The 24816-nt window shown below is 48.9% G+C and overlaps 1 protein-coding gene and 1 non-coding gene across 2 annotated transcripts; one reads left to right on the forward strand and one right to left on the reverse strand.

Annotated features, from left to right (window-relative positions):
- Positions 1–5306: 5306 nt before the first annotated feature.
- On the reverse strand, positions 5307–20371 carry Gucy2e (guanylate cyclase 2E). The gene is made up of 20 exons (NM_024380.1): positions 20316–20371; positions 19289–20027; positions 18890–19194; positions 15951–16302; positions 15562–15646; positions 15250–15352; positions 14845–14946; positions 13433–13513; positions 11760–11966; positions 11488–11644; positions 10936–11085; positions 9499–9647; positions 8318–8481; positions 8040–8232; positions 7479–7653; positions 7137–7235; positions 6925–7019; positions 6682–6767; positions 6368–6478; positions 5307–5442 (listed from the first exon to the last, which is right to left on the reverse strand). Exons 2-19 carry the CDS (start codon positions 20016–20018, stop codon positions 6385–6387), a joined length of 3327 nt encoding a protein of 1108 aa, NP_077356.1. The 5' UTR covers positions 20019–20027; positions 20316–20371; the 3' UTR covers positions 5307–5442; positions 6368–6384.
- Positions 20372–23235: 2864 nt separating this feature from the next.
- LOC120095371 (U6 spliceosomal RNA) lies at positions 23236–23340 on the forward strand. Its single transcript, XR_015632546.1, has one exon. It is a non-coding gene; the product is annotated as a U6 spliceosomal RNA (small nuclear RNA).
- Positions 23341–24816: the final 1476 nt, after the last annotated feature.

A 24816-nucleotide genomic window follows, 5' to 3' on the forward strand; every position in this document is an offset into this window, starting at 1 on the left:
GTTACAGACATAGTTGTCCTCGGTGTCGGGTTACGAAGAGAAATCTCTAAAATAGCCTGTTTAATTGGCAAAAACGGCTAATAGTACAGCAAAAGTATTAGTCAAAATTAATCAAGAAATGGGAGAACTGAGAACAATGGTTCTACAAAATAAGGATGCCAGAGATGGCCTCTGGCTAAAATATAATCTTGATTACCAGCAATTTACCAATATGTACTGTTTTAGTATCTCTAATTTTTCTTATGCCAGTGCCAACCAATTGATGATCTACATTTTAAAAATATAGACAAAATCTCTCACCTTTTAAATAGCTAATATGGCCAATGGTTCTCCCCCTTCTAGTACCTTCTAATATTATCTCTATTGGCTATCCTAGTCAGACACTGCACCTCCTATGTGTTACCAGCTTAATAACTCATCAGATAAAGACGGCTAGAATCATTGCTCTCTGACAACCTTATTAAAAACAGTGCCCTATCCAGGACTTTACAGGAACCTCTCTGCCTCCATTTGGAAGACAGGAATTCTTTTGTTAATGATTATAAGTTCTTATGCTTCTGTTTCCTGAAACTTGGTTGACTTGTTTGTAAAAACACCTTGACCACTGTGGTGGTTTTGAAAGAAAATGGCCCCCATAGAGTCACAGGGAGTGGCACCATTAGGAGGTGTGGCCATGTTGGAGGAGGTGTGGCCTTGTTGGAGGAGGGTGGGCTTTGAGGTCTCAGACACTCAATCCGGGGCCCAGTGTGGCTCTCTCTTCCTGATGCCTACTGATCCCTCTGTTACTGTGCAGCACCATGGTAGTACTTCTATGCTTCCCTTCATAATGATAACGGACCTCTGAGCTGTAAGTGAAATGTTTCTCTTTATAAGAGTTGCTGTGGTCACGGTGTCTCTTCATAGCCATAGAACCCTGACTAAGACAACTGCAGGGACTTGATTTTGAGAACCACGACCTTCTCTAATCAGTGGTGATGACTACCGTCAAAATTTTTCTGTCCTCTTCTAACTGTTCATTGCCCTGCTTCTGCGAACCTGCTTTGTAGCTACTTCTGATTGGACGCCTTAAAAGAGGGCCCAAGACAAGTCAGTGCTGCTCTCTCCGATCTGACTCAGGAGGTAGTCACTGGCCAGCTCTCCGGTGCACCTGAGTAGAATAAAGACCAGGAATTGTGGTGGTGGTAGCAACACACACACACACAGTGGAAGGATGCATATCTTTATTTCAGTCACCACCATCCCAGGACCCAGACACCAGGATACACCACCTGGTGTGCTGGGTGCAAAGTACAAAAGATTCCTATGAACACGGATGACCCTATGATGTTGTGTTACAAGTCCCTGCCTGGGTGTAGTTCACCCCACTTCCTCAAAGGGGAGTGCCTGGGGTCCACCCCAGGTAGGCAGGTAGAGCAGGGACCAGACTGAAAGAACAGTGCACAGGAAGGACTGCCAGTGAGTCCTGAGGCACCCCCTGGGAACCTACACAGCAGCTGAAGAAAGTCCCTGCTTTGGCTATGATTGGTCCCAGCTACAGAGCCATCCCAAAGGCAAGAACAGCCCCAAGGGTGGGCTCCTGGGGCAGGCCTGCTGGCCGAGGTAGCATAGGCACATCTGAAGCCGTGGAGTACCCTGTGACCACGGCAGGTGCTTTCATGGGCTGTGAGTTGCCTGGGTCTGGGGACAACAGAGTGGGAGGCAGAGAATATTTGAGTCAGGACTCTAAGATTGGCAGTTAGTAATCAGAGTCTGGGGTTGGTTGGCGGGGGGGGGGGGGGTGTCCTCAGAAATAGACGAAACTGCTTAGAAAGGCAGGGAGAAACATGGGCAAAGGGGTACTAGGAGAGGGAAGAGAGGAGAGTGGGGCAGAGAAGGAGACAGAGGGGGAAGTGGAGAGTGAGGAATAGAGGGGCCTTGCGAGGAGCCTTGCAACCTTTCTTCTCTTTCTCCCACTGCTTCTGTGAATTCTGGAGCAACAGCTTGCTCTCCCAACCTATCAGTCAGGCACCTGAAACTACAGCCACGATGCTCAGCCCAGGAATCAGTGGGCCTGCTGAACCTTGCCCACTCCTCCTCTAGCCTCAGGTCTGCATGGACCTCAGCTCATCACTCTTCCTACCTGCCGCAGCCTGCCCAGGCTCGGCCTCCAGCTCCTAACCAGAGTAACTCTTCCCCGGGACTTCCTGAGTTATATACTAACTAGCACTACTCCAGGACCTAGGGAGAAGGGGGAGGAAAGGATGAGAGAACAGGAGGGAAGGAAGGACAGGAGTTTTGAGAGCTAATCCCCAGTTGGGTCTAAGGCCAGCAGTTTGGGAGTTTGGAATCTACCCTTCAACCCTGGGACCCAAGTACAGAGAAAAACTTGTATGAAGGATGTTTAACTGTAAAATGCATGTTCTATCTTTTTTGCTTTGTTTCCAGCTTTAATTCATTATTTATGAACACAGTTAAATTTTTTTTAAATTCGCACTAAAAAGCCCATTAGCAGCACCACTTAGCTGACCAGAACTGAAAGGGCTGCGGGCTGCATGTACTTTTATTATTATTATTATTATTATTATTATTATTATTATTATTATTATTATTACTAATTATTGCCGTTAGGAAGCCATTAATCAGTACTAAAAGGAGGAAGAGGAGGAGAAACCCGGCAAGCAGCTAAGGTCCTAAAGCCCTAAGCAGGATGCCCGCAGATGCCAGGCAGGGGAGCTTGCATTACTGGGAGGAGTAGGGGCTGTGAGAACTGGACGGTGGTGTCCTGGATTAAAGCGACTGTGGCCAAGGGGTGATTTCAAGCCCCACGAGGTGCTTTTGATCTCAGGAACAGGGAGAATCTAGTGCAGTTAGCCCTTTGTGTTTTTCTGATGTCACATCCATGGATTCAGCTGTGAGGGAAAATTCCTGAAAAAGAAGCTGTTGTCTGCAGAGACTGATGGAGCCCATTGGAATCCCAGACTGGAATTTTGTAGGTCAGAGGCTTACTTCCTTAACTTGGACGGGCCTGGGTTCGTTTTAGCTTCTGGAACAGCCATTCCTTACTTCCCTCTGTATCAGAACTAACACGCCATGACAATAAACGTAAGTCTCTAGAAGCTGTTCACGTACAGCCACCATCTTGTGATAATGAGTAAAAACCTCCTAGAAGCTGTTAATTTAGCAGAACACCAGCTTCCACCAATCCAAGAGCTAAGAATGTCATGAACAGCATCTCCAGCCTGTAGACAGGCTTCCCCCATCTTGTAGGCACCTCTCCGGTATATGCATCAATGTACTTAAAACCCATGTGTCTGCTTCCACATTGGAATACGGAACTTGGGATAACCGAAATCTGTGTTTCTAGGCCAAGGTCACTCAAAATGGCTCCAGAGTAAGCCATCATCTCTTACTTTAAGACGAGACCTGTGGTTTTTATGCCAACACAGCCAAGCATGACTGTGTACTATGCAGTTAGGCCTAGAGGCTGTGTCTGCTATGAACATGTACTGACAGTTTTTCTTGTCATTATTCCCTATCATATACATTATAAATAATACAGAACTTACTTAAAGCACACAGGATAAAGTGCATAGGTGCAATGTAGAAAGTTCCATCTTGAATAAGGGACTTGAGACCCAGGGGATTTAGTGTCCATCGGAATTGTCCTTGAATTCGTACCTTATTTAGATGCTTAGGGCTGACTATAATGTTTTTATTTTTTAGATAAAGGTTTTTTTTTAGATTTATTTTAAAATTATTCATTTTATGTGTATAGGTGTTTTGCCCGAGTGTGTCTGTGCATCGTGTGCATGCCTGGTGCCCACAGAGGCCAGAAGAAAACGTCAGATCCCCTAAAACTGAAGTTACAGATGGCTGTTAGGCTCGATGTAGGTCTTGAATATCAAACCTGGATCCTCTGGAAGATCAGCAAGTGATCTTAACCACTGAGCTATCTATCTCTCTAGCCCTGGCTTATGTATTACATACGTAACTACATATAGTTATTTTGTTCACATAGGTTTTAATGCTGGCTTTGGCTGGACTGAAACTCTCTATGTAGACCAGTCTGGCTTCAAACCCAGATATCCATCTACCTCTGCCTGCTCAGGGCTGCCATTAAAGTCATGTGTGTGCTACCACACCTGACCCTGACCCCAAGCATGCACATATGCCTCTATCTATCTATTGATTTGTCTGTCTGTCTACCTATCTATGTTTAGTATGCCACTTTAAGTTAATTTTCATATACATATACATATACATATACATATACATATACATATACATATATATGTATATATATATATATAACCACTTTAAATTAATTTTCTGTCCTGGGCATTCTATTCTCAGATTAAGAAGTTGTTGTGGGGGGTTGGGGATTTAGCTCAGTGGTAGAGCACTTGCCTAGGAAGCGCAAGGCCCTGGGTTCGGTCCCCAGCTCCGAAAAAAAGAACCAAAAAAAAAAAAAGAAGTTGTTGTGGGCCTATAACGTTTAACATGCAGACTTGATTCCATGGGTGTGGGGTGAGACTGAGGCTCTGTGTGTCTAACAATGATGCCAATGATGCCAATGCTGCTGGCTGCCAGCTGCACCCCCCCATAGCGAGGGGTTAATCCATTTCAGATTCTGTCAACACCTCTCCAGTTCTGCACATCACCAGGTCCTGGACACTCACCGCCTACTGAGTGTCTGGTGCTAACAGCCTCCATCCAGAGTCTGTATCGATGAGAGAAGACAGCCAGAGTCAAACATGCCAAAGCCCAGATCTGGCCCCTCAGAGTTCTGCAAAGGAAACTGGGCATTGGCCAGTACTGGGTGTGGTAGAAATGGTTTTCTTCGACAGTCAATTCACCAGCACCCAGCTAAGTCGAGAGTAAACTATTCATCTACCATTCTGGTTAGCAAAGTTTGGGTGCAGCTAGTTTCCCTCCCCCAGAGCAAGGTTTTCTCTGCACTTGGGCAAGTGCTTTGGTTCTGCCCATTGGAGAAGGAACCAGTTTCTGACCAGTGAGTAATGGAGGTGAGAACAGGACTGAGATGAGTAGAAGCCCTAGTCTTTCCAGGCCACATGATGACCCCTGTCCTGATAGAACATGAGGCCTCCACTTCCTCTGGGTTTCTGAACCCAGGTTCTTACTTTTGGGGTCTTATTTTTGAGGTCCCCATCCACCTCTGCAACCTCCAAAGAGCTCAGGGTCCTTGAAATGGGGGTCATATGCCACAGAATCCTGATCTCAAGATCAGCCATTATAAAGACCGCAGGGTGATGGAAACCACTTAGCCCCTCCTCATTTTACCACCGAGGGGAGCCTGGACAGCACTTCAGAACTTTCCAGGGTCACAGAGCTGGTTTGCAGCAGACTCCTGGCTCAGAATCCTTGGAGGCAGAATTGGACAGAAGCCTTGGGCCTTAGTCCCCCATATCACAGCAACTTCAGGAAGGGCCTTGCAGAATAATCCTGAGGGAATAAAAGCTGTCTCAGAGAGGAAGAAATGGGCATCTAGGGAGGATCATGGCTCAGATTCTTGCATGGAGGCCACCTACTCTGACAGGACTGCAGAAGCAACCTTACACTGACCTCTGGTAAACGCTTTCCCCAAGAATTCTGTCCTCTGTGTAGGACATGCCTGAGGGGCCTCTCTGAGATGCCTGGCTTTTGTTTAGGGGACAGGGTGGGTCATGGCAAACCTGGTTCTGGGATCACTCCAGACCAGCCAAACCAGTCTGCCTGATGCCCTCTAAGGGAAGTCTCTTGTGGGCAGAGGAATCAGCCTCTGCCCCCTAAATCAGAGAGGAATAGGGACACTTGGCTTTCATGGGACACCATTCAGGCAACTCCCAACTAGTCTTTAATCTAGTGAGGAGGTGCTTGACCCCCTAAGAAGTACTTCCACCCTCCCAGAACACCTCTGTCCCCACAGAAGTGAGTAGTCCCTGATCGTTGGGGTACACCATATGAAATTGTGTCTCTGTCCTTTCTCACCTACCTAAGGCATTCTTTGATTGGCTTTAATAAAAAATCTGATGGCCAATTAGCTGGGCAGAAGGGGAAGTGGGACTTTCTGGGAGGGAAAAAGGAACTTGGGGAGAATGAAAAGCCCTGTCACGACACCAGGAGACATGGGAGGAGAGTGGTCTGGTCACAGGCCTGGGATCCATGTGACTGGCTGTGGCCAGGTGGTCGAGTTAACTCAGATGAGCAAGTGAGTGTCTGCCCAGATAAGGCCTAAGGCTTTGAAATAGTAAATGGTCTCTGTGTGGTTGTTTGGGGGAAAGCTGGTTAAGGAATAACTGCTGCTGTATTAATTTCCAGCATTAATTAATGTATACAGAACACAACATTCTTTTTAATCTACTCCTGAGGCTGAGGGAAGACACAGTACCTGTCCCCAGTAGAGCTTCACTTCCCAGTAAACTGGCCTGGCCTGGCTTTCTCTAGCTTCTTGCGTCTCTCTGGGGGAATCTCCTGCAGGCTGATGCCATGGTTGCTGGCCCTGCAGGGAGGAAACTGCAGCCTCAGGGAAGAGAAATGGGGGCCAGAAAAATCAGGGCTTGGGTTGCTACAGCTTGGCATGAGGATGAGGGTTGGTATGGGAGGCAGGAAGAAAGGGCGAAGCCACAAAGGGCCCATTGGCTGGCGCCATGGAGGTGCCCGCATTCAGCTTTCACATTCAGCAGGTTCAAGCCAATCACTCACCCTGGTTGCAGGTCAGGTGGTTTGGGAATGGGCTTGTTGAAGCCGACTCTGCCCACAAGCCAGTACGTGTCCTCAACACCCTTGCCCTAGAGAAACACAAAAGAGGGGAGACTTAGGTAGACCAGGGTGAGGGATGGAGAAGCTTTAGGTCTAGGTGAAACTGGAAGGGGACTCTACATCTGCATAGGCCTCCACAAAGTGGCGGAGTATGGTCTAAAGTGGCGGTGTATGGTCTAGACTCACCTTCAGCTCTGTGCGGCCTCGGCATTCCATCTGGAAGCCTTGGTCCAGAGCCCGAAGAATCCGAACAGTGCTCATGTTTACATGGATGCGATAAGCTGAGGACGTGAGGGGACATTATGATCTCAGGAGTCACCTCTCATGTCCCCATCCTAGGCTATCTCCCCGATCAGCCTCTCCCATTTCCCTCAGCTCTCCTTGTCTGTTACACTCACGCAGTCCAGTGGACTCCATTCGTGAGGCAGTGTTGACCGTGTCCCCAAACAGGCAGTACCGAGGCATGGTGAGGCCCACCACACCGGCCACGCACGGGCCTGGGGAGATAAGCTGGGTTAGAAGACGGGCAGAGAGGGGTTGAAGCCAGCGGTGCTCAGCAGCTAGGCTGCACGAATGGCCTCGAAAGACCTGGATCCCATGCTCTCTACAGCTCCCCCAATATCAAACACTCCGAAGTGTATTTCTTCAAGACAACTCCTCCCCACACCCTACCCCAGTCAAGTCTTTGCCTCCTGTAGCTGAAATCTGGAGCCCAGAAGTGGGGAGGGCTGAGTAGTTACCCGAGTGCAGACCAATGCGGATGCGCACTGGTACCTCCGGCATATGGCGCATGCGGAAGGAGCCGACTGCACTGAGGATGTCCAGTGACATGTTGGCAATCTCTGCAGCATGCCGCTGCCCGTTCCTCTGTGGCAGCCCGGAGGCCACCATGTATGCATCTCCAATTGTTTCCACCTGCGGGGAAGGGGTTGTTTCTGTTCAGTTCTGAGCACTGAACTTATTCAGTTATTCAGATCAATAACACTGGTCGGGAGGTCCAAAGGGGAGACAGAGCTGGGGTTTGAAGTTGCATTTGGGCCTGAAGGAAGAGATTAGGGACAGGAGGGCTGAAGAAAACTAGGCTGGTGTCTTAGGCAGGTAGAACTGCTTCGTTTAAACTAAAAGACAGAGCTGGGAGTGCTGGCACATGCCTCTAACAGCAGGGCTCAAGAAGCAGAGGCAGGAGGATTGCTACCAGTCTGAGGCCAACCTGGTCTACACAGCAAGTTCTAAGCCACCCAGGTATACCTAGAAAACAACAAAACTGAAAGGCAGAAGGTTTTATCTTCTGCACACTCTACCTTATAGACATCGTGGGAACCGATGATGGCATCAAAGAGTGTATAGAGGTCATTAAGCAGGTCGACCACCTCAATGGGCTCACTCATGGCTGAAATGGTGGTAAAGCCCACAATGTCACTGAAATAGAGTGTCACCTCTTCAAAGTATTCAGGCTCCACAGATGTCCCCATTTTCAGGGCCTCAGCCACAGATCTAGGAACGGCAAACAGTGGGGTCACCTGGAGGCTGCCCCAGTCTAGCTACCCTCTCCCCACCCCTCTCTCACTTAGGCACCCACGGAGGGAGCATCTGTGTGAGCAGCCTGTCTGTCTTCTGCTTCTCCTGCTCTAACTCCTCTGTGCGTTCTCGGATCAAGTCCTCCAGGTTACTAGAGTACTGCTCCAGCATCCGAAGCATGGAGTCAATGATGTTCGTCTTCCGGCCCTTGTTGATGCCCTTGAACTAGGAGAGGGGAAATGTAGGCTTAATGTTATTATGCACGGTGTAAAGATTATCCTTGTATTATTCAAATGCTGATTTCTGTGTCCTCATATCTTGTTATAATCCTTATTCTGAGAATCTCCTGTCTTGATGTTGTGTAAACATTGCTCCCCGATTATTCCCTAATTGGTCAATAAAGAAGCTGATCAGCCAATGACTGAGCAGAGGAGAGAATAGGGCTGGACTTCCTCCCAGCCCAGGGAGGTGGAGGGGGAGAGAATAGGTGGGTAATTCAGATGAAGAAATGGTCTAGGAGCCACCATGAAAACACACCCAGAGCAGAGAGAGCCAGATTCAGTACTAAAATGCAAATATCTCAGGGATTTTGGCTGGGAGGTAGCCAGATTAGAGGATTGGATTCATGCTGCTCAGTTGTTGTGCCTTTAAGCTGTTAAATAAATCTAATAGTCCTGTCTCAATTATTTGGGAGCTAGCTGGGTTAAGAGAAAAAAACTGCAACACTTTTTAAAATGAACTACAAGAAAGTTAGGAAAAAAATAGAGACTGCCTAAGACTTTGGCTCTCCTGTACCCTTTCATGAACTAAACATCTGAGTGTCATCTACTCATGAAACGCCCCCAAACTCCTGGCCACTGTTTTCAGATCTTATTAGGAGGTGTGTGGAGAATGAGAGTTCCCAGAGATGGTTGCTCTGAGTTGGAACTGGCAAGGGACTAACGCAGCCAAACTCTTTCTGCTGCACAAACCAAACATGCGTCTGGTTCTCATTCAACGTTATTTGTTTTGAGTTAAATATTTCTCCCACCCAGAGTTCCTTCTTCCATCCCAAAGGTTCCCACAAATACTCATTTGCATTCTAAACCTCCCCTGCCAAATTCTCAGTCCATAGGTTAATCCTTTGGAGAGAGACTAGAAGGTCAGTGATCCTGTCAGCCCACTTGTCTGGAAACAGGATGCCAGACAGCAATCTGGGACCCCAGGGTCCAGCCCAGTCCTTGCCCAATCCCAGCCCCTGACCAGGTCAAAGGTGAGGTCCATGGAAGGCCGAAGCTCTGGATGCTCTGCCCAGCATTGAGCCATCAGCTGGATGCATTCCATAGGTGCCTGGTCCATTGACACCAAGGGCCGGCACAGTGGGGGAGGGCTCCGCACCCTCTGTATCACTTCTAGAGGCAAGGGGAGACCATGAGAAGTAGGCATCCCCACACAAAGCCACCTCCGACCCTAACCTAAATGGGGCATTGAAAGAGAGTCTAATATTCCTAGCTGGTCTCCAACATGCTATGTAGCTGAGGATGACCCTGAAGGATGACCTAGGACTTCTTTTTTTTTTTTTTTTTTGGTTCTTTTTTTCGGAGCTGGGGACCGAACCCAGGGCCTTGCGCTTCCTAGGCAAGCACTCTACCACTGAGCTAAATCCCCAACCCCAACCTAGGACTTCTGATCCTTCTACTTCCACTTCCCAAGCAAGTACTGGGACCAAGGCTCATAGCACCATGCCCAGACTATGGGGTGCTGGGAATTGAACTCAGGGCTTGGTGCACACTAAGCCAGTATGCCATCAGCTGAGCTGCTTCCCAGCCAGAGAGGGTTCTGGTTTTTTGTTTGTTTGTTTTAATGCACACTTCCAAGCCTTAGGAGATGGCGTGGTCATTAAGTGCCTGACATGTGAACCAGAGGATCTGAGCTTGAATCCTCAGCAGCCATAGTTTTAAAGTGTCTGACACAGTGGCACACTCCTGTATGCACTGGGAAGGTGGACATAGGAGGCTCCCTAGAGCATGACGGCCAACTTCAGTGAGAGACTCTGTCTCGAAAAAATAGAGAAGAGGATGTTCGAGGAAGACACCTGACATTGGCCTTTGACCTCTATTTCATACACGCACATAAGCACACACAGCTGTCTGCACATGTGGAGGCGTACATACACCACACACCGATAACTAAGTAAATCAATAAATAATAAATATTAAATGCTTTAGTTAGTGGGAGAGTGTGACGTGTGGGTCTCCAGGAGTAACCAAAGGGACCAGAACTCTGAGTGCCAGTAAGAGGTGACACAAATTAATGTTTACTGAACATAAGAAAAGTAAGGGCCGGGGCGAGACTCTTCTAGACCACGAACAATTTAGATTTTAATCCAATGTGACTGTCCTCTGGACCCCTGCTTGTCCCCTTCTGTCTTCCTAGGGTCTCTGAGAGTCCGAGAGGAACCTGTCTGTGTGGTGGAAGAGCAGTGTGGGTCCAGGGTCAGGACAGAAACCCTTAAGATCTGTGCCCTGAGATATCCACCTCATGCTTGGCTTTTCCTGCTGCTCTCTTCAGACCCCAGCTTTAAGAAAGCCACTTCAAGATTAATAATCGTCACCGGGCTTCCCTTTATTAAGGAGTCACATTGGGTCTGGCCTGGCTGTTTTAACTACAGAGTGCCTATCTGTCCCCAAGCCACCTTACCCTCGGGCGTTAGCTCCAGCATGGCATAAGGTGTGCTGCGGCACACGACCTCCTGCATGATGATGCCCAGGCTAAAGACGTCACCAGCTAGAGTTCCCCGTCTCTCTAGAGCTGGGTCCCGAAGCAGCTCTGGGGCTGTCCATAGCTGATCTAAGAACAGGGAAGAGAGCAAGGGAGAGAGAGAGTGTGATGGCCTGACAGGGTAGACCCTCACTCTCACTGATACTAATCAACCTCACAAACGTCAAATATCTCAGCGCAGAGATTATTTGAGATTCAAAGAATCAGAGAAAACCCTGCTCTCAGGGAGGCGGTGCCTAGAGAAGACTCCGCCTCCAAAATGCCAACCTTCAGCAAAGCACCACTTAACCACAGACCCAGAGCTCAGGCACTCCCACGCACCCAGCCAATCACAGACCTTCTCTGTTAGCTGTTAAGTGCCAGTAGATCTGGAATGGGAAGAGTGTGAGGAAGGGACGAGGGGAAAGCACTTGCAACTATGCAGGTGCTAGCATATGCTACAGAGCCTGGGATGCAGCCGGGGACTCCTACCCTCTGCACTGGGAGGTTCGGGTAAAACCCTCTGCGCTTCCAGAAGTCGCCCGTGGCCATGATCTGTCACCTTGAGCACGAACCTCCCGTCCACCACGCAATTCCGTGACTTAAGCCTCCCGTGGGCCACACCACGATGGTGGAGATATCTCATTCCCTTGGAAGGAGTGGAGGAAGAGGCGACCTCAGTTCTTCCTGACCTTTCTCTCACCAGTTCATCTCCATCACACACACACACACACACACACACACACACACACACACACACACACCTTTATGAGGTCCAGCAGGAGGGAAGACTTGAACATCCAGTCCAGCTTTATGTCTCTCTGGGCCAGGAGGTCATGGAGGGAGCCCCGAGCACAGTGCTCGGAGACCACAGCCAAGATTCCCTCCCCAGGGGTGGCAGGGCTGTCTGCTGTACCCGCCAGGAAGAGTCCCAGGTAGAGAGCCACATTCTCATGGCGGAGCTCCCGCAGCTGAAAGGCAGAATCGGACTGGCATTTTCTGACCTGGGAGCAATTCCGGGAGCACCAATTATCCCCTCCCCCGCCCCATTTAGTGTCTGTTTGGGGCATCCAAAGTGGGAATATGGGATTGAACGTGATGCGTGAAGTGGGGGAGGGGCTTTCTTCTTTATCTAGTTCTGTCTTCGGACAACACAATGTGGTGAAAAGGCCTTGTTCAGAATGACAGACAATGAAAGACTAAGCTTAAAGTTATGGATGAGAAGACAACCACACACTGGGGGTTAGGACCCATTCAGGGTCTGCTTTGTTAAATGAGGCTGAAGATCTAAATTAACTACAAAGCTCTAATGAAGTCATGAGGGAAAGTGTGAGGTGAAGAAGCCCCGACACCACCCGCTTTTTCAATAGGGCGGTCTTTGATGCAGGGCCAGGCAGACCAAAGGTTGCCTTTCTAACTTTCCCTGGGGCCACACGCTCATTAAGGGGCTGTGCTTCAGTTTAAACACCTGGTGTCAAATGGTGAATTTGTCAGTTCCCAAGTCTAGACCTGAATTTGTTCCCCCAAAAAGCCCACCTTCGTGGAAGGTGAGAACTGGCCCCTGCAAGTCGCTCTCTGATCTCCACATGGATGCCCTGGCACATACATTCCACATGCGTATAAACATGCAGATATGCATGCACACATAATTAAATGAACAAAAACATTTTTAAAAAACGAAAAAAAAAATACATGACTTTCCCCTTCTCTTAGGGCAGTTGTGCGGAATGGCCCGAACTGGACCGACACAGTGAATAAAGCAGGAAGTTGGCAGGAAGGCAGTGGATTAGCATTCTGCTGCTTTCAGTGTCCCTCTCCTCCCAGCACCAAGCATCCTTGGTTTGGCCTCTTTCCAGGAGGCTGCCGCAGGAGCGAGTGATCACAGCTGTGAGTGACTTAAGGGGGTTCTGAACAAATTCAGGTGACTAGGCTTGTCAGTGGGCACCTTTGTTCCCTGGGGCATCTCGCTGGCTCATTTTCACTATTTTTTTTTCTTTTATTTTATTTCGGAGCTGGGAACCGAATCCAGGGCCTTGCACTTGCTAGGCAAGCGCTCTACCACTGAGCTAAATCCCCAACCCCTCGTTTTCACTATTTTATCATTTCATTCAACACAAATCTACTGGCCTCCGATACTCCAGACACTGTGCTGGGTGCCGCGAATATGGCAGCACCTTCCTTTGACTTTCAGTCCATGATCCGTAAGACATAAACCAGACCGTAGATGTGCACACAACTTATATGCTAAGTTAACGTGTCACTTATCACATATAAGTGTGATTAAGGACATCAAAGAAAAAGCTAATGTCACGAGAGAGAGGATAAGGAGGGGTCAGTCCTCTCAAGAGTGGAAGGAAACCCTGGGGACTACCTCTGTTACCTGCTGCAAACAGAAGCCAAGAATGGTCAAGTTAGTAACTATGGGTCCGACTCTCACCTTGGAGAAGGCCATCTTGGTCGCCGGCCGGATGGCCATGTGGTGTTCTCCTGGAAATTTCTTCAGCCAAACCCAGTCGCCCTGCAGCAGAAGGTTAAGGGATTCAGTCCTTGAAGCCCCAAAATGCAAGGTGCTCTTGGACGCTCACATTTCCACTGCCCTAGTGACCCAGAACCCACCTGTCATGAGACAGAAGGTTATCAGATGCAAACAGCTCAATGTATACCCATACGTTTCATCACAGGTGTCTGGGTCAGAGCCTAGCCAAAGAAGATGCAAGCCCGTGCATGGTGGCCCTCACATCCCCAGATATAACGATCAACAGTCATGCAAGTGAACTGCACATACACAGCCCTCGTCACCACCCCTTGTCATGAGAGAGGCCTGTACTAAGGAGTCATCGGGTCTCACTGTGAACTAGCTATGAAGGGAGGCACCATCCTTCTGGGTCCTGGTCTTATTGTCCCCAGAACCTGTAGGGTCAGTTTATGCTATGTCATGGTGTAGCCACTTGGTTCAGTCATCTGCCGCCATCACGTGGATGGACAAGGAGCCCTTTGTTCTTAATTTTCCCTGGGCCTCGAAAATCAGGTTAGTGTTCCTGCCTGTTGCTAAGAGATGTGAACTAGAAGAGAGTCGTGGAGATTGGGTACTGACTCTTAATCAGCATTTGGAAGTAAGCATGGAGATATTTTTAATGGTCATTAAAAACTGGGGGGTTTCATTTAGTGGACAAGGCCAGAGAGAAGAAAGACCTCGCATAGGCAGAGTGTGTGGTCCCATGTAACAAAGGACAACGAGATTCAAATAACAATAGGGTGTCTCTGAGATGGTCATGATGGTCTCAGGTGACACAGTCAGAACTTTTGCATTTTCTCCAAGACCTTGCTTGAGCTTAGGTGTTCCCCCTACTCCAAACTTCACGGTACCAAGTACCTCTCACACCTCTGCCACATTCACATGTCCTGGCCCAGTTGTTAGTGTCCTCTGACATAACTTTTCGGATGTAGGTTTTGTGTTCATGGGTCTGAGCAGAACTGAATGACAGTGTTGAGGGTGTCAGGTCCTGCAGGGACTCCCACTAGAAAAGGGGTTGCTCTCACTGTCTATTCTAGACCATATGCTAATCCCAGCAGGCTCCACAACACCTCCAGCCTCCAGCTTTGGGTTTGGGAAGCCCTCACCTGGATCTTGGAAAGGTTTTCCAGATTGAAGAGTTAGGTTAGAATCCCTAAATTTATGACTTTTCCCCAGATCCTGCCCAGTGCCATCTCTCTGCCTGGAGCCTGAGGGATTTGACTTGAGGGTGTGTCTTTCCCTTGAGCGTGTTTTTCCTCTGGAGTCAGGTCTGAGCATCCTTCCTTTCCTTCCCTCCTGGAGTACAGGTCAGCCTAAGTGGGGATTAGTCTTACCTCATAGAGGCCAATGTTGGTGCTCTCTTGGGGCTGGCTGGGGACACTGCGAATGTCTGATGTACTCCGGGTAGCCAGACTGGATCTACTTCCCTGGGCCACCTGAGGACAGAGGCCGATGCAAAGAATCAGAATGTATTGTGCAGAAGAGGAAAAGAAATCTGCAGGGTGCGTGGAAACGGTACCATACCATACAGTTTACAAACGTTCACTTTGTAGTTGGTCGTTGACACTATCACCCCTGTTGTATACCGGAGGTCCCTGATTCCCAAGGCTGGGGAAGAAGCTAAGTTCCTCACTTGGGAGCTGGGGGTGGGGGGTGGGGTGGCAGGGACAGCTGGCTCAGGGAAGGGACCAAATATATAGGAGAAAGATGGATGGCTCCTGGCTTCCTGCTTTCCTGACCTTTCGAGAGCTGCCCCCTTGTGGGTGGAGGAAAGTAACATCTTCCAAGGTCAGGATGATCTTATTGGGGCCGGAGACCATTTGCATGTGTAGCAGCCTGTGCCTGTTGGGGGTGTTGGTTATCCCCAGAAATTCCATAAGAGGCCAGCAGAGGAGAGAGCAGAGGGATGACATTAGCTCAGGGAAGTTTACTGGAATATAGCTATCCCCCAAACTTGCCTGGGAACTGTATCAGCTCCTCTCCAGGGTGACTTCCCCTCAAGTGGACCTCACCTGCTATCTTTGTGGCACAGTCTCACTTCCCCTACTCACCTCAAGTAATGAGCCAGGAAGGCTCCAGTCAGTCCCACCACTATCACCAGGAGGAAGCCAACAAAGACCAGGCCTGGCTCCACCCCTGAAGGAACAAAGAGAGGGGCACTCTTGATCTTGTCATGAATAGGACCCCTTGAGGTGTTCAAACAGTCATGCCAAATCTAAAGAAATGGGCTCTGGAGCTCCGTAAAAAGTTAGGGATTCCTTACAAGGGAAGTCTGGAGATGCTACAGGGGTCCTTAAGGGCCTTGGAAATCTTCAAGAGGGGTCCTGAGCAAGCCCTGGGCTGAAGGAAGGACCTGGAGGAGTAACAGGAGTTCCCTCCCTCTCTCGAACAACTTTGTGGAGCTGACTGTCCCAGTAGGAGCCTGCGGCTGCTCCCTCACCTCCGTTGCAGATCACATCTGGATCGAACCAGCAGGAAGGATCGGGACCCGGAGCAGGTGCACCTCTAGGGAAGTGCACGGGGGTCCCAGCGGAACGCAGGGAGCCTAAGACAGGATCCAGCAGGTGTGTTGTGAACAGCCGTTCTCCTGCCGCATCTGTGTCCAGCAGCACAAAGGAGGGCTCTTCGGTTCTTCCCAGGATCCCGCAAAAGCCAAAGACTTGAGCTTCCCGCATTTGGCGGGCCACAGATGCACCTGACACCCAGCCGCCACCCACTGCTGCTCTTGCTCTCGTCACGCCCCCAGCCAACAGGAAGACAGCATCATAGATGGTGCCAAACAGCGGAGAGACCTGCAGTAGAGTAAGGACTCAGGGCCAGGACCTAGAGCCAATGAGTGGGTGAGAATTCACTGGCCTGCCCGATCCTTCATTGCACCAGGCTAGCCCTAAGGGTCCCTTTCTCTAAGTGAAGGTTCCCAGTCCTCATGGACTGTTGCAGCGCGTACCTCCTTTCAGGAGTTAGGTTCTTCTCTGACTCTGACTCTCCGTCGTCAGACTCTTTCTCCTTCATCCAGTTTTTTTTTTCTTTTTTAAAACTAGCTTATTTTTTAATCTCACCAGCTACTCTCCATCTAATGGCTTTCCTCACCATCCTTTGGTCGTGTCTTTTTGTTGTTTAATTTATTGAGTCATGGTCTTTCAAAATTACTGAGGTTGACCTCAAACTCACTCTGTAACCTAGGCAAATGTTGGCCTTCCTTCCTTCTTCCTCTGTCTTTCTCTCTGTGTTTCTGTCTCTGCCTCTCTGTCTGTGTCTCTGTCTCTCTATCTCTGTCTCTGTCTTTCTGTCTCTGTCTGTCTTTCTGTGTCTCTGTCTCTATCTCTCTGTCTCTGTCTGTCTGTCTGTCTGTCTCTCTCTCTCTCTCTTTCTCTCTCTCTCTCTCTCTCTCTCACACACACACACACACACACACACACACACACACACACACACACACCACTTTCTTTCTTTGGGTCATATAGCCCAGACAGGCTTGGAAGGTAGACCTTGAACTTCTGATCCTCCCGATTGTAGGTGGAAACTCTGACGACAGAGGTCCATCCCCAGGCAGATGCTGAAAGTCTGGCATGATTGGCTCACATGATCAGATCTGGCGTGATTATCAGTGTTTCTTCCATTCCCATCCCAAATGGTTACTACCATTAGTGCCTCTCCTCTCTACTCTCCTCAGCCCCCATTCTTGGGGCGTCAGGCACCAGGGAGCACCAGAGACACAGCGGTGTATGAAACAGCCCGTGACTGTGAACTTTAGTGGGGGGAAGGGCAAGAATGTTAAAGGAGTGTGATGTGTGATGGAGGGGGAAGTGAGGGAGCTTTAGAAATGAGGAGAAGGGGTAGAAGGTTCTAGAAGGTGTGGTCGCCACCCAGGTCATGAGTCAGAATTATCATGGGCATGGGGTAGGAAGAGGAAGAGGGCACGCTTAGGAAGCTGAAGTGCTTTCATCTGGCTGACATGGAGGACTCAAGTCCTTTAAGACCATGTGGAGAGACCATCTATAGAGTAATGAAGGCTCCCAACTTGGGATGCAGCATGCCATCCAGAAACTTGAACCAGGAATGCAAACTGTACAGCACACCCCTTTCTGGAGCCTGACGTGGTCATCGATGGAGAGAAGCCTGGGTCGGGTGAGCATCTCCATATTCTGGACTTGGGCCCAGAGTGCTGTGGCTCAAGTCAGGACAGTGTCAGTGAGGAAGGAGAGTACGAGGATTCTAACCTTCAGGACAAGGCCTTAGGTTCAATTTCCCAAAATAAATAAATAGCCATACCCATAGTCAAAAGAGACTATGTAACAGGGCTTCGTGCCTGGGTTTGTGGGGTACAAGGAAGGGAATCCGGTCTCCAGCATGGTCAGCTGGTTGTGCCCCTCATGACGGCTAATGAATGCACCTTTGCTCTTTCCCCTTCTCCCTGACTGACAGGTCCCCCATCCCAACTCACCCTTACTTTATTGGTCATCCCCCAAGCTCTCTTCTCTTCTACCCCAAATATATTCTTAGAGAAGGTTAGAGGCATTGGTGAGGAATACTACAGTGTGCCTTCCCACCCCACACCCCACCTTAGCCTCCTCCCTGTGGTGTCTCTTTTGACTTATTTATTTTGGGAAATTGTACCTAAGACCTTGTCTGAGTCTGGCCAAGTACCAGTGTGCTATGCACAACCATCTGTTGATTTTTTTTGAGACAAGCTCCTCTTGACCAGAGTTTACTATCCTCCTTCAGCCTTTGTATATGGGGGACTCAGGACAGACCTGAGTTTGCTATCCTCCTGTCTCAGCCTTTGTATATGGGGGACTTCCAACCCTAAGAACACCGGTGTGAGGGTTGGGGATTTAGCTCAGCGGTAGAGCGCTTGCCTAGCGAGCGCAAGGCCCTGGGTTCGGTCCCCAGCTCCGAAAAAAAGAACAAAGAAAAAAAAAAACAAAAAACAAAAAAAAGAAAGAACACCGGTGTGACCCGAGAACAAAGTCGAGGCCCTAAGGTAATGTCTCTGAGCTAGGTATGAAGGTTGAAACTGTGCAGTCTGCTTTGAAACACACTAAAAATGAAATGGCAATTTAGGGTTTAAGAGGTCTCGTTGCCTCCGGGACAGGGTGGGGGAAGCGTAGACGTAATAATGAGGATGCCCTAAGCCAAACCAGAGCTTCTTACAGCACCCAGGAAACTCCAGATCCGCTGCCTCAACGGTTCACTCCGGATTGGCTCCACCCTCTCCTTTGCCATTGGCTCCACCCTCTCCTTTGCCATTGGCTCCACCCTCCCCGTTCCCATTGGCTCCATCTTCCTCTTCCCATTGGTTCCATCCTTCTCTCCATCTCTGTTCTCTGATCACTTCCCTGGCTTTCCTCCCCCTACTCTTTTCTGTAGTCTATCTACCTGCTTCAGGTCGAGGTCAAGGGGCAGCTCCTGGTGTTCTTGGGCCCTGCGCAAGCTGTCTTGCACGCTGCCTCCAGGAGGACAGCGGCGTGTCAGCGTGAGCACCGCATCGTGAGCCCTGCGGAGCTTGGAGCTGTTGACAAATGCAGCCAGAGCCTCCGGGCCTGGAGACAACGCGTAGTGAAGGGTGTCAAAGGGCAGGAAGACCAGGGAGCCATCAGTCAGACCCAGCTCTTCTGCAGCTTCCAGTAGGTAGCGCTGCTCCTCGCCGCCCAGCAGTACCGAGTGCATCACCATGATAACCACTGCGGACACAGAGGCTGGCTCGCTGCGCTGCCCGCTACCCGCAGGACCCGCCTACCTCCCACCTCCTCACCCGCACTCTACTGGGGGGCTTACCTCTAACTCTAGGCCCGTCTCGGATCCTTCTGAGGGCCTCTCGGGCTCCAGACAGGTCTGAAGGCACCATGGAGGTCACTAGGGCAACTGGCAAACCCCGGGCCCTGAGTGCTGTGGACAGAGCGCGTCCCGCCTCCACCCACAGGTCCTGGGGTGCGGTGATCAGGGCCACGCGGGCCCAGCGGAATGCTTTAAGGAGGACATACAGGGCATCTGCAGCGGGGGTCACCGCCGGGGCTGTAGTACCCGCCGCCCGCGTGCCAGGGCAGCCCCAGGGCACCAGCGCTACTCCAGCTTCCTGGGCTAATAGCTCGGCTGGCCGGCAGGCCGCGGGGTTCACCGGACCCACCAAGCCAGAGACTCGAGTCAGCGCGGAGGACACAGCCCCTAGCGAGCCCGGAGTCAGGCAGGGCTCTGGGAGCAGCGTAACCTCGAACCAGGGGCCGCCGTCTAAGGCAAGGTCACGATTCAGGCGGTCGGTGGCCAGACGCGCAGCCAGATCCGGTCGGGCCCGTGCAAAGATGGGGTCGCAAGCCCAGGGGCCCAGCACCCCCACTTTGAACACAGCGGAGAAGGCAGACGGAGATGGGAGCAGCAGCAGGAGCAGGAGTCCGGGCAGCCCAGGCCCTGGCCAGCGCAGGACCCGCGAGAGGCTGGACCGGGACTGCCACGCAGGGATACAGAACCCAGCGCCGGGAAACCCTCCCGCTGGCAGGAGCCACGCACTCATTGCCCTCTTCTGTGAACACAGAGCGAACAGGATGAGAGTTGAGACCCTCAGCACTCACTCCCGTAGGGCTCTATGCTCAAGTCTGTTTTTCAAATTCCGCCCAACCCCTAGGGTGTCTTGGCTTCCAGGACCCTAGATGGCGGCCCAGCGCATCGCTCCAAGGTCTCTTTGGCCTATCCTGCTTGCCTCAGATTGTTTACTCTCCCTTCCTCATCAGCAGTCTTGGGGGTTCAGTGGGAAATAATCCCACGCCTTCACACAGGACCGAAGTTTCTGTGTGGATCATTCATTACTTACCGGGAAGTCCGGGGCTAGGGCTTGGCTAAAGGGTCACAGGGTCGATGTCCCTTCGGTCTCCCCTGGCAGCCCAGCCCAGGGCGGGGGTGTGGGAACAACCCGCTGCAGTCCTTAATCTCTCCAAGCCGATTAGAATCTTTTAATCAAGCAGAAAGGGGCGGCCTGATAGAGGATGAGAATCCGACCGCTCGTCTCTAGAATGGGGTCTGCTCTGCTTTTAGACAGCCCCGGTTGCTTTAACTAATACAGGAAAAGAACTTAACCGAATCTGGTCTATACCTCACGCTCCTCACGAATTCCAAATCAGACTTACGTGTGAAAACAAAATATTTATCTTCTTTTCAGCTGTCTCTGGAAAAAAAAATGAATCAGATAAGAATCATCTGTGGGAAGGTGGAAAGATGGTTCAGTGGTTAAGAGCACTTGCTGCTTTTTCAGAGGACCTAGGTTCAATTCCCAGCACCCACATGATGGCTCACAACCATCTCTAACTCCAGTTCCAGGGGGACCCAGTGCTAGTTTCTCAAAGAAAGCACCAGGCACACTGGTGGTGCGCAGAAGTGCATAGAAACAAGTGTAAAAAAGATAATAAAGCTATTTTTTTAAAAAAAATCATCCATGGACACTAAAGCTAGGGAGAACTTTTGAAGACCATAAGGATATTTCCACGATTATAAACTGTTACCCCATCTACTGTTTATAGGTTGATTGACAGCAGACATATGATTGCTGCATTTTTAACTGTAAAAAAAATATTTATAGCAGGGTGTGACAACCTTTAGTCCCAGTATAAGGGAAACAGAGGCAGGTGGATCTCTGTGAATTCAAAGTCAGCCAAGTCTACCTAGAGAATTCCAGGGCTACCCATAGACCCTGCCTCAAACATGAATTATTCTTTTCTCTACATATCGATGGGTGCCTAAGTATATGTATGCATACACATGTGTGCACCACATGTGTGCAGTGGCCAGCAGAGAGAAGAAGAGGCATCAGAACGCTGGAGTTACACACAGTGCGAGCCACACGTGGGTGCTGGGAGCCAGTCAATAAGTAAGGTTCTGAACGGTTGGTTGAGTGGTCTCTTCAGGCTTGGAACTGCTGCAGCCTCTCCCCACACCCTCTGCTCCATGCATGGTATTCTGTCTACAGGTACGGGACACCCCTTTGCTCCTCCAGTAATTAGTTTTGAGTAAATTGTCATATTTCATCTCTTACATAATTTCTCTGCTCCCTCCCTCTCCCCCTCCTTCCTTCCAGCTCATATGCAGCCTTTAGGGAAAACTTTAAGTGGAGTTATGAGAATTCTACAACAATATCAGCATCAGTCAGGCATAGTGGGCCTGTAGCCTCAGCGGGAGCCTGTAGCCTCAGGACTCAGGAGGTGGAGATCAGAGGGCAGTGACTTTGAGGCCAGTCTGGCTACATAGTGGAGTCATGTTTTGGAACAAACAAAAGAACACTTTTGAGATGGCTCTTGAAGAATGAATTTGATTCCTGGGACCCATATAATAGAAGGAGAGAATTAACTCCAGCAAGTTATCTTCTAATAATCACACACACACACACACACACACACACACACACACACACACACTCGCACACACACATATATGCACATGCACACATATATACACACCCATATATACACACATACACACACATTCACAAACATACAAACACATACACATATATACACATACATAACCACACACATACACACCCATATTCACACACACAAACACACATACACATATATATACAAACCCACATATACACCACACACACATATTCACACATGTACAAACACACACATATATACACATACAAACACACACATACACACCCATATTCACACATACATGTACACACATATATACACATTCACATATACACACATATACACACATATACACACATATACACACATATACACACATACACATATCACACACACATACACTCACACACTCACATACATATATACACACAAACACATACACATACACACACATACACATATACATATACACATACACACATACCTATACATACATGCATGCACATATACACATACACACATACACACACTCAAACAGACTCTCACACACTGTGGCATACTTATACTCACAAAATCAATACATAAATGTTACAAATTAAAAATGACTGTTGTGGTAAGTAATAACAATATGATGTGGGGCACCAGGCACCATGCCGCATTGCCTCCTGCTACTCTCTGTCCCTGGTGATTGCTCCGCCTCCATGGCTAGCCCTGTCAGCAGCCATCTACCTCTTGGCTCTCTGCTGCGGACTCTGCTCACATTCCCAGCTTCCACCCCTGTAGTTATTGTCACAACTCCCAGTAACCTGTTAAAATCAAAACTCTAGAGGCTTGTAATCTATCAATCAGATTTATATCAGTAAATTCTCACTCCACAAAATGTCCACACGATAAACTCAGAGCCAATTGATATTGATATAAACTTCCCACCTAGATAAGATGAATTATCCTATAATAGTCCATCCCTTATAAGATATTCATAGCTAACTGTGGCTAATTAAAGCCACACGGGGGTGGGTCATCCTTCTCCTCCTCTATCTTCTCGTCCCTTCTCCTATCTCTCCGGCCTCTCAAAAACTCTGTACTCACCTTTCTTTTTCACTGTCCAATCACAGGCCTTGCCTTGTCTTGTGCCTGCCCTCGCCTGCATATAGACGTCAATATAGAAAGAAGGCTCAGGACACTTACTGTCTTCCAGAGGCCCCAGGTTTGATTCCCAGCACCCACATGGCAGCTCACAACTTTCTGTAACTCCAGTTCCAGGGGATCCAGTGCCCTCTGCTGGCCTCCTCAGGCAGGTGCACAGACACACATGCAGGCAAAACACCCAGACAAATAGAATAATAAAGTAAAATTTAACAATAGCACAGAGGTGCAGCTTATATACTAAAATTAGAACAACACAGAGAGGATCAGCAGGGCCTCTTTGCAAGGATGAGACACATTCATGATGCTTCCATGGTTTAATTCCTAGAGATGTCAGAGAGGCTATCCCCATTAGGTTTCATCAACACGTCTGCCTAAACAGGACGTGAACAATAACACTAACGGGTATTCTAACACGGAAGGGGCAAGCTCGAGCACCCCATCCTTGCACAAAGAACTATGGGAAGTGCTAAGAGCAGGAGTCTTCTGGGTCTCCCCCAGAAACGAGCCCTCCAATTGACTATCCAATACCAAGTGGTCAGCCCGGAGGTCACATACATAGAGGTAACATCCTATGGACTGAGAAGGTTGTATTTGTGTATTTAGAAATTTATACATGTGTGCATGAGAGGTTGCAGGGAGGAAAGGACATGGGAAATGATGTAATTCAATTTCAAGAAATAAAACAATAAGATGGAGAGAGAGAGAGGAATGAATTGATACCAATGTCAATCTCTGGGCATGCATAGGCCAGTGTGCCTAAGTACACGCATGCACATACATGCATAGACCAGTGTGCCCAAGTACACGCATGCACATACATGCATAGACCAGTGTGCCCAAGTACACCCATGCACATACATGCATAGACCAGTGTGTCCAAGTACACTGCCATGCACACACATGCATAGACCAATGTGCCCAAGTATACCCATGCACATACACGCATAGACCACAAACACACATGCTCTTTGAAAAACATAAGTGGATCAGAGTAGAGAGCATGAATAAGTTTCTTGTCATATTTTATAATATTTCATAACTTTGAAGTTATTTCAGGATAAAAGGTCGATAGAAGGCATTAAAAAACAGTATGTCTTTATCAGCTCAGGATAAAAAGGGTTTATTTTTTGAGACATATAAAGTCCAAATGATACAGGGAAAGATGAATACGTTTTTAAATGCCTGACTCCATGGAGAAGCATGCACCAAAGAAATATAAACCACTGAGAAAATTAAAAAAAAAAATCCTTTAAAAAAACACAAGCAAATTTCTATAGGTGCAGCTCAGGTCATGTGGAGCTTGCCTACCATGTGTGTAGCCCTGGGGTCAGTCCCCGGCAGTACATAAAAAAGGAAATGGTAGCACCCACCCGCAATCCTAGCACTTGGGAGGTAGAGGCAAGAGGGTCAGAAGTTTAAAGTCATCCTCAGCTATAAGGTGAATTCAAAGCCAGCCTGGGATTCATGAGACACTGCCATAAATAAATGAATGAATAAATGTGAAACAACCACAAAAGTTGGTATTTATATATCTCTCCTTATCTATATTCATTCAAATCTCTATCTATTTCTATACGTGTCTTAGTTGGGGTTTGCATTGCTGTGAACAGACACCATGACCAAGACAACTCTTATAAAGGACAACATTTAATTGGGGCTGGCCTACAGGTTCAGAGGTTCAATCCATTATCATCATGGCCGGAAGCATGGCAGCATCCAGGCAGACAATTGCCTGGAGGAGCCGAAAGTTCTACATTTTGATCCAAAGGCAGGCAGGAGAAGAGTATATACCAC

This window comes from Rattus norvegicus, chromosome 10, assembly GCF_021556685.1.
Source record: "Rattus norvegicus strain SHRSP/BbbUtx chromosome 10, alternate assembly SHRSP_T2T, whole genome shotgun sequence".
Taxonomy (NCBI): Eukaryota; Metazoa; Chordata; class Mammalia; order Rodentia; family Muridae; genus Rattus; species Rattus norvegicus.

What these genes read in the sequence shown, in the direction of transcription:
- Gucy2e (NM_024380.1), bottom strand. Translation starts at nt 20,018, where the DNA reads ATGAGTGCGTGGCTCCTGCCAGCGGGAGGGTTTCCCGGCGCTGGGTTC. An exon ending in TTCCTGGCTCATTACTTGAG is followed by an intron (nt 15,353 to 15,561) that starts GTGAGTAGGGGA and finishes CACCCCCAACAG; the next exon opens with GCACAGGCTGCTACACATGC. An exon ending in CGAACCTCCCAGTGCAGAGG is followed by an intron (nt 11,086 to 11,487) that starts GTAGGAGTCCCC and finishes CCCTGTTCTTAG; the next exon opens with ATCAGCTATGGACAGCCCCA.